Consider the following 17,134-nt stretch of genomic DNA (forward strand, 5'->3'; position numbering starts at 1 on the left):
TACACCTGGACTGTTCTCTCAGCAGAAACAGTAGTTCTCCCCCCCCCCCCCCCCCCCCCCCCCACACACACACACACACACACACACACACACACACACACACACTCATTCCTTCCTTCCTATCCTCCAGCATCCTTCACTCCACATCTCATGCTGGCCCTGCGGCCTCTTGCTACATACACTCTTCTGTTTAATATGCGTTTAAGTTGCCAGTTGGTTTCTAATCTCTCCGTACTTCACTGCCCAAGTTCTGTTTTGCATGTTTTTGATTTGCGACTCCCCTCCTGCTACTTCTTTTTATTATTTTGTCCCTTTTTTCTTTCCCCCCTGTCTGGTTCTTTCCCTTTTTGTTATTATTATTCCCATCAAAATGTTCTCGGGGGGCCCGCAGCTGTTTTGGATGGTCGGCACGGCGGTCAGAAAGGTTTTGGCATCGTGTTGTTCGAATGCCATATTTTCACAGCGACCGCCTGTTTAGAGTTGTGGTTTTGTCAGGAGCCCGGCCCTCGGGGGCCCCACTTCCTCCTCACTGTTCTGGAGTCAGTGTACCAAAACACCGGCTGGCAAGAGAAAAGGAGAAAAAAAAGAAAAGAAAAGGGTTTAAAAGGATAATTATGTAAAGGTGATCTATTATCCTGAGGTGAGGTTATCCTCCACAAGAAACGTCTCTATCATCGCTTCCCGTTGAGGTTCAGTCTTTCTCCTCGGTCTCTCTTCTTGTTCTGGTTCTCACATCCTGCGTGTTTCTTCTCCTTTTATTGGAACGAGGTGCAGAGCCGGCAAACACAGAAACAACCGGGGTCTTAGGCCCATTCTCCGAGAACACCGTCGTCCGCACATGTTCAGTGTGACAGGCTCCAGATGAGGCTGATTGAATGCAGCCTTTATTCTAACTCTCACCTCCCTGTAGGTCTCCGTTTCGGCAACCTGTTGAGGGCATTCCACTCACACCGCACCTCCTCTCATGTCACGCTCCTCTACATTACTCCTAATCTCTTTCAGCGGGTTTCCTCTCTCCCCTTCTTTCACACTGCTCGTACGTGGTACAGCAAGTGAGAGCTTTCGCCTCGTTTAAACCCGCAAGAAGTCGGATCGTTTGACTCTCCGGTGAAGCAGTGGGATTGGTGACGCCGTCTGACACGACGGATAGCAGCCAGAGGACACGGTCAAAGTGTGTGTGGAGAAGGATTTGTGTTGACATGCTTCCTGATACTTTAAAGAGCCAGAGTTGGAAGAGTCTGTGGGGTTCTACTTGCCTCGGTTCTTTTGCTTTTAGCGCATGCATTTGTGCTGAAGGTTGGCAGCTCCATAATCAGTCACATGTCAATGCTTTGAATATGACCCAGATAGAGCCTTTTTTTTCTTCTTTTTTTTTTTAAAACTCACTTTTTTTAAATTTAGTTTATAACAACATAACAATATGTATTTTCATACAGTCGCTTTCTGTCAATTTTTCAGTTGTATGTCTTGGTACACATGATATTTAGGTACAGTGTACAACACACATAGAACAACAAACATCAAATGGTGCTCATTCCAAGAAAGAAAAGAAGAGGGGAAATAAGGATAATAATGAACAGATTGCATGAAAACATAATATAATACAAATGAAATAAAATAAATAATTTAAATAATAATTGTCCACTCCTGAGTGTATGTGCTATATATGCTTTTCAGAGAGGATTGTGTGTGATGTGTGTGTGCACAGAGAGATAGAGCCTTAGAGTGTAAATGAAAGATACTTGTTACTGCGGATCCCTAAAAAAATTTTTTTTTCAGAATTTAATGTCATAAAATGTAGCAAAAAGTATAGTTTTTTTATTCTGGCAGGTGTTGCGTTTTGAGGTGATGCCTAGTTGCATGAGATTTACCTATTTAAATATGGTGTGATCTTTGGTCGTGTCTCAGTGCAGCTAATTGGTTACTGGCAGCTAGGGGCGTGGCTTATGTGTGTGCCAGGCGACACAAAGAGGTTAGAGGTTATGCTGCAATAGAATGTCTCAATTAAAAGAAGAGCAGAGAACGACACCGAAGGCTTTTTCTCGAATTGAAAGTATGTCGTCGACTGGCTTCGGGAAGCGCCTGATTGACAGATGATTCATTCAATCGCCTGCCACGTATTATTTTTAAGTGCCCGTCCTTTTCCAAACAGCTTCCATCAACGGCTTCTCAGATGGTTCGGTGTAGCAAACCGTCGGGCGGGTCAGGTTGTGTCGAGTCGATTTCAAACAGAAAGCTCTAAGTCGTAAGTCTCTTAAGTCTGCGTTCATTTCGCTGTGGGAAGAGTATTACATTTTCTCTGCCGAGGTCTTTTACAAAAGCATTAACATTGATTTGAAAATAAAGTGTGCATAGCTTACTTGGACACAGGAATAGCAGCCTCATTAAAGTTATTAGAAACACCTGTGCGTTTTCTAAGAAGTCAAAAATCTCTGCTGCCTTGGCCTCAGTTACCGTGACTTCAACTGCATGCCTTCTACACTTATGGTGTCTTTCTCAGTGATTTGAAATGAAGCTACTCTCTCCCATCCTTTTTTTTTTCTTTTGACCTTTTCTCCATTCTTCCCTCCCTCCCCAACTCAACAGCACCGCTGTAAAGGGGGGAAAATCTCCCATATAGAAATGTCACTTTGTATAAATACACTCGGCGGTTTGGATGAATGCGAGATCCGCTTCAGAATTATAAACACTGGCTCACGCAGCCGTTTACAGAGGAGGAAGAATTAGCCGCTGTAGGAAGCATGTGCGCCCCACATTATTGTAATTATTTGATGCCGTTTCTCCTCGCTGTCATAGAAGTATTTGGACGCTATCTCATGAGAACGCGCTCGCAGTGCCGTCGTCCTGGGCCGCACCAGGGGTTTCCTAAGCTGCTCTCGTACTCTCTAAAGTCCGGCCCGTCTCTCCTTAAAGCCTGTGATTTAGACATACGTTTTTAATTCCATTATGTGGGAGCTTCCAGCAGCGACTCCTTGTATTCTGTTTCATTCCGCCTTTGTTTGCTGCAGGGAAATCTGACTTGGAACCGAACGCTGTTTAAGGTCAAGGCGAACGTCGGCGAGCGAGGACCTACTGTTTTAGATATCCCGTTACATGTTTGTTCAGCCCGTCTGCTAAACCTGTAGCGCACGTTAACCCTAATCAAATATGGCCATCACTCCCCGTGACTTTGTTTAGGAAAAATGTTCATGTCTTTATCCGAAGAAGGATAAGGCCTTGATATGCAATCTCGTTGCTTTAAACATTTTGTCAGAACGCAATAATTGCTGTAAACAAAAACGTGTAATCAACTTGGAAGCGCTCTGCCAAAAAGACCCTCACGTTCACAGATAGAAACGGGCATCTTCAACAGAAAAAGAAATGCACCGGACGCGCATGTGCGCTCGCACTAATGTGAACCAGCTTGGCAACGCCGAAGCGCTTAATCAATATCAAGTGGAAAAAAACAGTAGTGGTTCATGCTGCTGGATCCATAAAGTGGGCCTAATTTTACAGCTCCATAAAACACCCTTCTCGCTGGAGCACCGAGTGAAGAATTTATGTGCAGGAGTAAATCAGGAGGAATGCTGCGAGGACTTTAGCCATCTCGGGTTCGAGACTCCGGATCGGAGAGAGTTTAATGTATAGTGCGTGTGAGTGAGCGTTGTGTTTGAATCCAGTTCCTTTTGTGTGTATTTGTCCTGGTAGTGTGTAGCGCTTAGAGAAAAAAAAAACGCCGCGCAGACGATGAGATGAGGGAACGCTCCACGTGTGTTCTGACATTCTGTGGACGTCTGATACGACATGTGAGGCGCAGCTGTAGCAGCGCTTGCTCTCGCCGCATCATCAGTTATCGTCGACATACTTGAAACCGCTTCAGCTGGAATAAATGTTTTTGTTTTTTTGTTCCTGGCCCGCCTGCGACTCCTTTATGTTTGAGTCGCTTTGGGCTTTGCCGGTCAGAGACCCAGGGAGTCTTCCTCCAGCAAAAACAAGGATTATTTTCCTTTAATTAGTGTAAAAGTAGCATTGAGGTATGTGCCTGTTCTACTTTAGCTTGATGAAGATGACTGCATGCGAGGGCAAGCCAGATCCTTGGTTATACCCCTGCCATGTTCCCTCACTCCAGCCAGTTGGGAATAATCTATTCCAGCGATCAATTAAAGATAAGGCCTCTCCAATTAAAATGGCGGAGGGGGCTTACATCATTGTGGGGACACGAAATGTGGTTTTAATCGGCGGTCGGAGGAAGTCAGCGAGGCTCTCCCCTTCACACCTCTGCGTCAGGGAGCCGCTGCTCGAGCTCTACCTGACATGTTTCATAAAGGCCGAGCCGGGAGGAAGCATGTCAAATCTGTAGCCGCCTACACAGGAAGTGATGTCACAAGCACTGGCCCACTCACTTTGAGTGGGGGAGCTTTGTCCTGCAGGAACACACAGACTACTGCTACTACTACTACTACTACTACAGCTATTACTACTACTTATACTACAGCTACTACTACTACTACAGCTATTACTACTACTTCTACTACAGCTATTACTACTACTTCTACTACAGCTATTACTACTACTTCTACTACAGCTATTACTACTACTTATACTACAGCTACTACTACTACTACTATACTGCTACTACAGCTGATACTACTACTACATACTACAGCTACTACTACTACTACTATACTGCTACTACTACTACAGCTATTACTACTACTACTACAGCTATTACTACTACTTATACTACAGCTACTACTACTACTACTACTACTACTACTATACTACTACAGCTACTACTTATACTACAGCTACTACTACTACTACTTATACTACAGCTACTACAGCTACTACTACAGCTACTACTACTACTTATACTACAGCTACTACTACTACTACTATACTACTACTACTACTACTACTACAGCTACTACTACTACTACTACTTCTACTATACTATTACTACAGCTGCTACTACTACTATAGCTAGTATACTACAACAGTTACTATACTACTACTACAACCACTACTACTTCTACTACTATACTACTTCTACTACAGCTACTACTACTTCTACTATACTACTACTACAGCTGATACTACTACTACATACTACTACAGTTACTATACTACTACTACATACTACTACAGTTACTATACTACTACTACTACTACTACAGTTAATATACTACTACTACTACAGTTACTATACTACTACTACAACAGTTACTACTCCTACATCTACTACAGCTACTACTACTACTACTTCTACTACAGCTACTACTACAGCTGCTACTACTACTATTTCTACTACTACTACTACTACTACTTCTACTACAGCTACTACTACTACTACTACTACTACTACTACAGCTACTACTACTTCTACTACAGCTACTACTACTACTACTACTACTACTACTACAGCTACTACTACAGCTACTTCTACTACAGCTACTACTACAGTTACTACTACTACTACTACAGCTACTTCTACTACAGCTACTACTATTACTACTACAGCTACTTCTACTACAGCTACTACTACTATGACTACTACGGCAGCTACTAATACTACTACTACTTTTACTACTACTTCTACTATAGCTGTTACTACTACTACTACAGCTACTATTACAGCTACTACTACTACTACCTCTACTATAGCTGTTACTACTACTACTACTTCTTCTACTACTACAGCTGCTACTCCTACTACTAATTCTACTACTAGTAAGGTGGCCCCATCATATGAATGGATGAATGATGACAAGTAGTGTTAAAGAGCTTTGAGTGGTCACAAGACTAGACAAGATATGTACAAGTACTCTCCATTTACCATAAATAGGGAGACAGCTCATGTAATAGAAAGAAAGAAATGTACACTTTATTGATCCCCGTGTTAACTTCTTCTCTACATTTGACCCATCCTTATTCATTAAGGAGCAGTGGGCTGCAGTAAAGCGCCCGGGGAGCAACTGGGGGTTCAGTGCCTTGCTCAAGGACACTTCAACATGAACTATGGGGAGAGCGGGGATGGAACCGGCTACCTTGTGGTTACGGGACAACCACTCTCCCCCATGAGCTACAGCCAACCAGTAATGTGGCCTTATTCAAAAAAGTATAATTCAAACTGCTATGATGTGTGCGAAAAAAGATGAATTTGTAATTGTTGGCCTGATGCATGCAAACGGTCACGCGCAAACATCGTAGCGGTTTTCCACAGGAGCCACAACTCCAGTGGTTCCCAAATGAGGATCGAAGGTGCAATTTTTCAGCAGACCCAGTGCAGTTATCGTATGAAGTATGCATATACAGGTATGACACTGTATGAAGGAGTCCAGTGCCTTCTTTTAAAAGCCGATGAATTTCTGCCCCTGTTGCATAGGAATGTTCAGCAGCAGCAGGAGAAGAGCACAGTTAAGGCTGAACAAACCTGTGTGCGTGTGCGTGCGTGTGCATGTGCGTGTGCGTGTGTGTGTGTGTGTGTGCGTGTGAGAGAAGCAGAACAGGAGCAGGACTACATCTGTGTGTTTGAATAAAAGGCCCTCACAATGCTATTAGCGGGGACGAACTGCAGACTCCATTAGACTGAAACGCAAGTTTGGAGTCGCATCAACATTCCCGACTGATGTGCAGCCAAGGACATATATTACACTTTCAAAACAAAGACGTGTCCTTATAATGTGTTAATAAATGGGCAAGGGTCCACTGTGTGACTGTAGCTTACAATCCTTACCGAGGCCAAACGAGATATCTTTTTCTTTTTTTTTGAGCTGGAGCATGATGAGCCGAGACAATTCACACCGGCATCTTTAACATGTCTAATACTGGCCGTGTTTATCGTGGTGAACCCTCTCTGACAGCGGGAGATAAATGACTCCCGCGATTAAGATATGTTGAAAAGTGCAAACGGTGACATTGTAAACAGAGGGCCGTCCTCTATCTCTCAGCTCGCGGGCCGTCGTCTTGAGGGGGGGGGATGTGTTCAAGCTAAGCCCTGCTTGCGTTGTGTATAGAAGTAATAGTTTCCTCCTCAGATCTTGTGTAAATATGATATAAGTGTTTGAGTATGGGTGTCTTTAAAGCGCAATCAGCCTAATGAATCACAGGCTTCTGTTGGGAGCAGCAGTGGGGATGAGTAATGCCGTTGGGCTAAAACGCAATAGATTATTACATTTTCGTCATGGGGATGTGTCACTGCAGCAGAGATCGAGGCGCAACGCGGGAAAAGCAGCAATTTCTGTTTATTGCATATTGAGCCAGCGAGCGAGAGAGAGAAAATGTCGCTCTCGATTGGGATGGTTGTACTTGGCTTAAAATGGCCCGTGAGTAAGTACCTTGTTATTGCCAAGTGTGGCAGATTTGGAGCGTTGTTGCAGCTCTTTTGTCTTGGATATTTAGTTGTGACTGCGACTGTGTTGGATATAAAGCTCCAGTGATCGAAAACAATAACTTTTAGTAGTAATAACAATCCCTGTGCGACCGGGGGGGGGCTCACGTTCTGCTGACTCGCGCTGCCCCCCCCCCCCCCCCCCCCCCTCTCACTGCGACGGCTGCTCAGCGTTCTAATTCAGAGCCTTAATTACTATAATTGCTAGACGCAGATTAACAGCAATTGGACTTGACTGGGGTCATAAATCCGCAGCTCAGAAGTTGCCGAAATTTCTGGCAATTCAGAGCGGACCACCGTCGGCCAGGGGCGCTTAACTCACTAAGTAATTGCGAGTTTGATGAATCACAATGCTTACGAATTCCCTCTCAACACACACACACACACACACACACACACACACACACACACACACACACACACACACACACACACAGGCCCACTGGGACTCTGCTCAAAGCCACTGGGAGTCATAGCGGGCGGATCCGGAAGCCTCTCCACATCCGAAGCACCACGAGGTGCTCACAGTGTTTGGCTAATAACATTTCGGAGCCCCGGAGAACGAATATCAAAACCTCCGTTGATTATTATTTTGTATTTTTTTATTTATGGAATGGGTGAGGCTATTTGTGGCGATCTCGCACTAAAACTCTTTGCCCCCCCCCTCCTGCCGCAAAGGGAACCGGCAAATGATGCACCCGAAGTGTGTCGCCCGTGCTCTTTCAGCTCAAACATACAGTAGTCGAGGTCAGCTCAAAACAAAAGAACACTACATCACATGTGTGCGGACGGACATGATTAAGATGGACTCGTCCGAATGAAGAGATCTGAATGAAATTTGTCCTCGGGTGTGTATGTTCCACCAGGAGAGCAGAAGCCGAGGGCCCCCGGCTCTCTTAAACACACACTCCCAGGCACTTACTCACACACACACACACACACTCACACACACGCACACACACATACGCACACATGCACATTTAAGAAGACTCTGTCGAACGTGTAAGCAGACATGTATTGCATGTGATTGTTGGGGGAAATGGAGTGAAAAACAGGTCCGAGGGGTTGTGGGTTCAGGTTGCGGGTTTTCAGAGTGACGAGATCCAGAAGCCGGTGGCGTTTGGTATTACCCTGCTGCTTCCTGCCCCTATAGGCCTGGGGCAGGCGCTGTGGATGGGGCTTGAGAGAGGAAGGTGGGAGGCCATTTAAAGCCATGGGGCCATGATACCGCCCCCCCCATCCCTCGACAAGAGTCTAACACAGCCCACCGCTCCCACACTCCTACCGCCGGGCCCTGAGCCCCGACCAGATCCCACCGCGGTTTGTTTTACAACCTTGAACCACGGTTAGCTTTCAAAAACCTTAGCTCGGTAATCAGGCTCTCCCCAACATTCCACTTTCACTCCTTTTCAACTGGCCCTCTCCCTTATTTACCCAGTGGCTCTGTTCAGTACCACTCTTTTAAACGCGTTCCATTTTATTTTTCTTGCAATTCAGTCCCTCCTCATCGTGCAGGCCCGGCTGCTGTTTCACAGTTGTGTGCACCAGCAAAAGTAAATCCCCCCCACTGTGTGTGTGTGTGTGTGTGTGTGTGTGTGTGTGTGTGTGTGTGTGTGTGTGTGCATGTGCTCAGTAGTTTCCTCCTCGAGTCCTATTACCACTTCAGCACACGTTCCCAGATCTGCTCCATGTTAAGCACTCGGCCCTCCCACACGTCCACTTAATAACACAAATCGTGATGGATGCTCCGCCCGGCAGATGCACAGACCCAAAGAATGCTAAACACAGGAAAATAATTTGTAATTAATTGCCCATTTGTAAATTTGTGCCCGCATATCTTCTGTTCAAAGAAATTTTGAACATCATTATTTCTCTTGTCGGTGATGGAGGACCGGCGGGTGTCCTGCGTTCTAGATGCATCGCACCGCCAGGCCTCCGCTTCCCACTGCAGGGCTGGAGTTGGATGGAGGTTTTGACTCTGAGCCATGATATGATGTTGGACGGGAGCCCTCATATTTCAGCTCTGATGCGAAGTCGGTCCAGTGGCTTTTTTCGGGCTCAAATTGGGCTTCTTTGTCAGAAGAGGGAGAGATGTTTTTTTTTTTTTTTTTTTAAATAATAGCCATGGAGGCCATGAAATGTTGAAGCGTTCTTACTGCACAGCTTTTGATCCGCTTTTTTATAAATAGCAGAATTTTGTCGTAAAAAATAATGTTTCTGTGGTCTTTTCCTGCAATTAAAATAAGGTTGGCTCGGGAACAAGGGCGAAGTACTTGTGTTTGAGAAAAATGTCTCTCTCTCGCTCTCTTGCTACCCCTCCTTCTCCCCCCCCCCCCCCTCCCCCCTTTCCTTGCTTTTCCTCATCTGCGAAAGCATGTCATTTATGACTTGTTATGTTCATTTTTGCTCCACGCTTCCCACATGTTCGCAGAGGCATGCAGATGTCTGATAATGGCACAGCGGACCGGGCCGACGGGCGTGTTCCACCTGCCTCGCGGGCCGCGTGTTTGCAGCCGCGCGTACGTGGCGGCCGGCGCGGAGGGCGCCCCGTGCGTTCCCAAAGGCGTTCCTCCCGGGTCGAGCCGTGTGGTCTTCACATGACCAATCAAATATGTCAAAACCAGCCAGTGTTTTCCCCCCACATGTACAACAAGAAAATCTGGCTTCAATTATTATTGCACCCCAAGGGGAACTTCCAAAATTCCTCCCCTCCTCATTTGTCAGAAATGAAGCTCTCTCGTTTCCTGCGATTGGCTGAAATATGTCTTTTGATATTAAATCACGTCGGTTTCCACTGGCTGCATGACCAAGACAAATGTTTATCATATTTATTTATGTCATCGGAGATGACCCCGCGGCTCGGCGACGCAGGAGACTTGGCCCGCCGACTCCCATGTAATGTTGATTATGAGTAAGAGAGTCTCCTAAATAAGCCCAAGTTAAGAGATAATTTGGAAAGCACATGAGGTAACTGTGGTTTGTTTAATGTGAAAAATACCGTTCGGGGGTTGGGGAGGGTGATGGAGGTACTGTTACAAAAGCCCTAATGAATCTAGACTGACACATCCCACCCAAATCTTACAGGGCTCTTGCTTTGATTTGCATTACGCTCTGTTGATAAATGCGGCTCCAAATGTTGATTAAGGATCTGTTTCACTTGTTTGTATGTCAACAACTCGAGCCAAATCTAGTTATACACCTCTGATCTCCCATCGCAATTGTTTTTGTACTTGGTGCGCATTGTCATAACATCACGCTCTGGTAGAGGCCTTTCCAGCGTGGCTAAGGGTGGGGAGGAGGGGCGGGGGTCGGGGCGCTATATGAAAATTGCCATTGACGTTGCCGAAACAAATAAAACTACTCATGCTGCCGCTACATCTGTAGCCATTTTGAGCCCTTATTTATACCATTTAAGCTCTCATTTGAATTCACCAGCACAAATAAACACTTCATAACGGAGTGAGAGCCCTGATGTCATGAGCAGATGTCGAATTCTGATTATTCCTCCCGCCTCGTGAAATTTTCACCGGGATCTCGTCTCTCGAAGGGCAAAAAATAGATGACATCACTTTTTTTTTTTCTTGGCGCTGCCCACTCCTGACAGTATCTCTGCATCTCTCCCACCATATCACAGTTTGTGTATACTCCACAAGAGTTTCCGAAACCCAAAAATAGAACGAGGGAGGCGGTAAGAGTCTCCAGACTACTGTGCCGTCCAGCCATGGGTTTCAGCTAAGTTTACTGCCAGCGATAAGCTGGCATAAATCTGAACTTCTATAAAAAGGCAAATGATTTCACCTGAGGCCTGCGGGGTTATTTATCCGAGGGCCTGGCTGTAGCAGAGGCTTTGATATTGTCATAAATCATCCAGTAAAAAAAACGTGTGCTCCTAAACCACTGAGAAGGCAGAGGTCCGTAGTGGTTAGGGCCTGTTGCCAGAAGCTCTTTACTGGTTCAGTATAACACACTACCTGCTCTACTCCTGGAGTCATGTACTTCTTTGTAATTGACTATAAAAAATAAAAAAAAGTACAGCCTGACCCAATGTGACCCCCACAACGATAAATAAAACCTCTTCATGTTTTATACATTTAGGTTGGGTGGACCTAGACACCTGCTTGTTACCCCCCTGCACCATGTCGTCCCCCTCTCAGAGATCCAAGTCGTAGCCCAGCCTGGGCTACCTATACGAGCATCAGCATCACTACGTCCTTTGTGAAGTGTTTACCCCTCTCTCTCGCCCTCTAGACGTTCGCTGCACCTCGGCATCCTCCGCGACCCGGGCTCAGAGGTGGAGGACCGGCAGTATCAGGTCGACCTCCAGTCCATCAACATCGGGACGGCTCAGTGGGAGCAGCTCAAGCCAGAGAAGGAGGGAACCAAAGGAGGGGTGTCCGCGGAGAGTGAGAGGAGCTCGCAGAACCCGGCCCTGGAGTGGAACATGGCCAGCAGGTCAGGAGGGAGACACTTCAGTATTTGCATGTGAAGAGCAAAGGAAAGACGATGCTGTGTGATTTAATTACTTGTACTTGTTCTTGGTAACACAGTAAATCATTTTTGGCGGGTTTTAAAACAAAGTCGCAGAATAGTTCAAAGAACAATGAGTTGAACTCTGTTGTCTATAAAAGCCCTGAAAGAATTCTGCTGAATCGGTTAGTCTGAATAGTTTTATGGCCCGTGGTTATAACTTTAGAACAGGTGAATTCCTTCATTTACAAACAGGTGTTTCATTCACTCTATGAGGCGCACCTTCATGTTTTCATGTTTTCTTCACAAGACACATATTGTGCGTGAGCAAGTTGTGCAACATAACTGCCATATCTTCCTTTTGGCTGGAAACGTATTCTAAGCTGCGCCGATCTGCCGTTAGAAATACAAGGATGCTTTTAAACACGGGGGTCGTGGTAGATCAGACTTAGAAAATAGAGCACTAGAATAGTGTTTTATTCCTGGCCTCGCACGGCATCCTTAGTTAAATGTGATGGAATCATTGACTGTGACCACTCACACAATCCACACAGAGCCACATATCAAACCAGGACTAAAATGTTTGTGATTACTGAAATAACACCCGGCAGGTGACCAGACTGAGAACCGTATTGAGACTCTTTGTCTATGAAGATGAGGCCCGACAATGATCACAGCATGCGTGATTGCTGCGAGGTTAAACGGTCACTCCCTTAGTCAGGTGCTGTGTGTGTGATCTGCTGTGAAAATGTCCCAACATGTATCTCATCAGTCCTTGATGTGGGAGCATCACGAGTTATTGAGTTAGCGCCCTATCATGGAGCCTCTCCATGCACAGTCATAATTACAAACCCCGTCATTTCTTTCTTTTTTTTATAGACTCGGGAGCTAAAACAAGCAAGTGTAACAGCCTGTTTGGCCCCACATCCTTTTTCTTTTTTTTTTTTCTTCCTCTTCTTTCCTCCACTGGTGTTTTGAGAGGGAACAGGCCCAGAAATCACAGGATCACAGGCAACGACTGCAGATTTGTTCCCTGTCAACTAAAAATAAGCCTCGTGGAAGAATGCGGTGCAGAATCAACACGGGCCTGATTGAGCCTCAGGTCATCTTTCACACAAAGACGCTAACACACAGTACATACACACACTGATATATATCTATATTTTACTGTATGTCTTACGAATACACACACATACCGTTTGATATGATACATGAGTGCTGCTGGTGACGCTGCTGCTGAGCCCTCAGCTCTTAGATCTTTTACTGTAACAACCAATTTGTTGGCTGTCATCCAGCTCTCTCCTCCCTAATCTTCTGTCAGCTCCCAAGCACTAACCCTGACCCTCACTATCTAATTCATGCAAAACGGACCAAAGAAACTGTAAAAGTTAGATGAACCACAAAATACTTTTTAGGCAGAGTTAGGCAAAAGTACGGAAGCCCTGAGAAGTAAGTGAGAAATTGCAAATGATCTGAATTGGTATATTTTCCCTTAAAAAAAAAAAGTTAAAATATTCTTCTGAGTTGCTTTTGCTTTCATCTGTGAAAACGGGTGCTTTTTTCCATCAGGATATATGTCTCTATGTACCCTCAACACAAGTTATATATAATATAATTGTGCGTTATGTGAATTAAAACTCCCCTCCCTGCCCTCTCAGGGCTGCCGTACAAAAGTCAAGCTAACACCACACATTTTAGAATAAGCTTTAAGCATTAGTATACAAAAGGATGTTAAGAGCAATAATGCATTTGAAGTTACATGAGTTTATATGTTTGTGTTCGCTTAAATGCAAAGTGTTGATTTTCATATTTGAAATCTAGTCATTTAGAAAGTTATTTGAATAGAAATGAGAAAACAGCCCAAGCTGTCTTACTTCCTTCTTCTTGCTTGGTTCAGAGACAGAAAGTCTTCAATCTAATTGTTTAATTTCAGTCATTTAGATGAGACTTTCTCCCATAGTGACTCAATAAGTAGAGCTTTAGTTTCAACAAGACAATGGAGTGGACCTTTTAACCACTAGACCACCCTGATTTATTCTCTCTCTCCCCCTGTGTCCTCAGTAGTATTGGCCATCCATCCCATAATCCTCCTTTGTCCTGGCCCTCCAGTAGCCTTTCCAGGGTGCGTTGTAAAACAGCCCTTTGAAGTAGCGGACTTGGACGTCTCCGTTTGCCTCTCACCCTCTTATTGCTGAGTCTAAAGAGCTCATATGGGCACGAGGTACTACTCTTGTCAATCAACTCGTAATCTTTCTCTACTATTTGTCTCGCTGACGCTGAAAACAGGGCCACGCAGGGCCGAGTGCCACATCCCAGACTGTCTGACAGGGCAATGAGGTGAGATGTTGGGCTCCAGAAGATGCCTGAATGCCTTTTGAGTAGACTCAACTTTCTTTAGACGTGCTACAGCTGCAGGTCTGGATTTCTATTCTGAAGTTGATTACAGGATGACGCAACATGTAGCTCAACAGTTCCTTTTCCTCTCAAAGGATTGACACCGTAGCGAAGGTCACTTTGGGTTTGACGTCGACTTGTTGCCAGAGAATCGTAGTGATTAGTTTAATCTTCATCTCTTCATTTTCATGGTCTTGAAAGTTCAAATTGACACCGGTATGCTTCTGTGCGATCGCGCCGAGAAGGTCAGGGTTGCCGTTGACGTCAAAGGGTTGTCGAACCTCCCCACCGCTCACTCTCACTTTTAGCTTCCAAACAAATCATTCGAGGTGGCTGCGGTTGCTGCCTCGTTCCTCCCTCTCCTCGCCTTGGCGGGAGCAGCGCCGGAGGTTCCGTTGGAAAATTGGGCTTCGCAAAGCCCCGGCCTCAGCCACCACCGGCAGCACCGCCGAGTCATAACTGAACGTGTGATTGAGAATGTTCCAACACGCCGAGGAAAGGGGAGTCAAGTTCACAGCTTTACTTGTCCGCTGCAATCACCCGCAGAAACACACCACCTCGCTTGTAACAAGTCTTGACACCCACCACTTCCAGAGTTCACACCTTTCCCTCGTTCCCTACATCGATACCCCCCCGCCCCCCTTTACCACACCATCCCTCCCCTCCCTCTCTCTCCAGCTCTGGAATCCTAGCAGTGTTTTGGGGTTCAATTCCAGTAGTTGCAGATCGGTTGGCTTCCTGAGGGTTTTTCTTTATGTGAGGAAATACCAGCGACGTAGGATCCACTGACAGGATCTGTCCTCGTCACGGCGTGTAGTTGCCGGCTAAGGAAAGACCTGTGTCACGGAGCTGTGAACTCTCTCCCCCCCCCCCCCCCCCCCATGTCAGCCCCCCCCCCCCACGTCAGCCACCCAGTGTAGGCTTCCCTCTCTTTGCCCGTGCCGCGGATATCTCCACTTACTGTTCACACTGTGCACAGCTCTGTAGGAAAACAGAGTCATTCTTTCCGTCCTTTGTGTTCCACCGGTCCCGTCACAGGAACCCACGTACTGCTGGTAAGCCGGGTGCCTCCTGGCCCCCCGCTAGTGAAGGATAGCACCTGTCGCCTGCAACGAGACACTCATTGTTTCAATCCCTGTCTGAGGGGGAGATTAGCCAACAGCAATTGGCCCCACAGATCATTTCACCTCCGAATTAGGGCCTCCCTCGAACTCTCCGTCCAGAGAAATGTGTCAGGAAATAATCCCTTAAGGGCACTGGTAATGCACATTTGTGTAGCAGAAGTGAATATGATATTGGCGCTGGTTAAGTACTGTACTTTAGGCCACCTAGAAACGGGGCCTTTTATAATCCTGGCCAACTATAAATATTGGAAGCCGTACCACTTGATTGTTTTAATAGCAGCAGATGTGGCAATTAACACCACTTTGTAAAGCCCCCATGTATATTTGTTTTACTGCTAACAAATGTTCCCACAAATATGAGTTGATTGTGGGAATGAACATTAGTGGAAACCGAGAGAGTTGATGTGAGAAGGCCTCCATGTGATCTTGTGTATACAATTAAGGGGTGTTCCCAATTGAGGCTTGTCAAATAACGTATCACTCCGTCTCTGTAGCATGCGGCACCCGGCTCAAATGTGTTAGAGCAGAAATTGTTCTGTTTTTTTTTTAAAAAGCTTGCTTATGGGAATGTTTCACAAGTCTGGCATCAAGTTCAGCTTTTCATTCTACTGGTTTGGATTTAAGAAAGTGTTTGAAATGGGAGTGCGCCTGTCCGTCCCGCTTTGAACATGCTGTGGTCTCGACTGTGTTGACTGGTCGTGTCCAAGGCAGATGGGAACAGTGTTACAAACATTTTACAACTGGTAACCATAACAAGTTATTTGTGAATCAAGTTTGGTGGTAATGCGAGCCAATAAGTGGTTGCTGTTGGAATCACTTCAACACCAGGACTATTCAACTTTCACCTTGAATATAATGCAGTAATTAACACTTTTTCAATGGGTTTTCACGATCTCCAAATGTCCAGATTTATGCCATACCTTTCCCCAGATATGTTAAGTTATGGTTATCACAGTTTGATCCCGTATGTGTCTCCGTTCAGTATCAGGAGGCACCAGGAGCGGCGGGCCATCCTGACGCCCATCCTCACTGACTTCTCTGTGCGGGTCACTGGTGCCCCGGCCATCATCTGCAGCAGGAACCTGTCCCCTGACTGTGGACAGGCAGAGGTCAGTGACCGCGTTATCAATCCAGGGGTACACCTTTCTCTTTATGGGATTCACATGTGCTATGGCAAGCTAGTTCGAACAGTAATAGTGAAAGACTGACGGTATCCACATGTGAGTTTAATATCTGATAATGAATGAAAACGGGTCCAAAGGATGGATGGATTTTCTGAAAGGGATAGTTTGGATATTTGTGGGTCTGAAATTCAAATGATCTGAAATACCTCTTTAATAGGAGACACAACATTTTAATTATTAGATATCCCCATAAAACTCCCCCAGTTGATAACTTACAATAAGAAGCTTATTTCGTTGTATTACATGTTATCAGAAATGTTATATTTATGCATGCAAATGATGAATTACATTATTTAATATATGCTAATTTGCATACATTTCCAGATCAGAAATGTGAACATTGGATAAAGCCGGGTCCACATTGTTTGTTTAATTTTGTTGACATATTAGAATCAAAGGGAATTTTATCACTTCATAAATCCAAAAATAATCAAAAACAACAGACAAAAATCGATTCCCACCATATTTTAAGAAATGTTGTATAAATCAGGCTATGGTAACTACAGGTGATTAGGGTACAAAGGAACTCTGAGATATTACCATGACACTTTCCCAGTTGATTACTCACATTAAGGCAATATCTTTTTCTGAAATGT

At 45.2% G+C, this 17,134-nt stretch overlaps 1 protein-coding gene across 1 annotated transcript in view; it reads left to right on the forward strand.

Moving 5' to 3' along the window:
• Window positions 1–17,134, forward strand: part of LOC117727940 (vacuolar protein sorting-associated protein 13B-like) — a 305,167-nt gene that overhangs the window by 188,017 nt on the left and 100,016 nt on the right. Inside the window, exons 32-33 of the mRNA XM_034528491.1 lie at window positions 11,618–11,821; window positions 16,337–16,463. Of these exons, the coding sequence (XP_034384382.1) occupies window positions 11,618–11,821; window positions 16,337–16,463 (331 nt within the window). The remainder of the gene's footprint in view (window positions 1–11,617; window positions 11,822–16,336; window positions 16,464–17,134) is intronic.

This window comes from Cyclopterus lumpus, chromosome 25 (genome assembly GCF_009769545.1).
Source record: "Cyclopterus lumpus isolate fCycLum1 chromosome 25, fCycLum1.pri, whole genome shotgun sequence".
Taxonomy (NCBI): domain Eukaryota; kingdom Metazoa; phylum Chordata; class Actinopteri; order Perciformes; family Cyclopteridae; genus Cyclopterus; species Cyclopterus lumpus.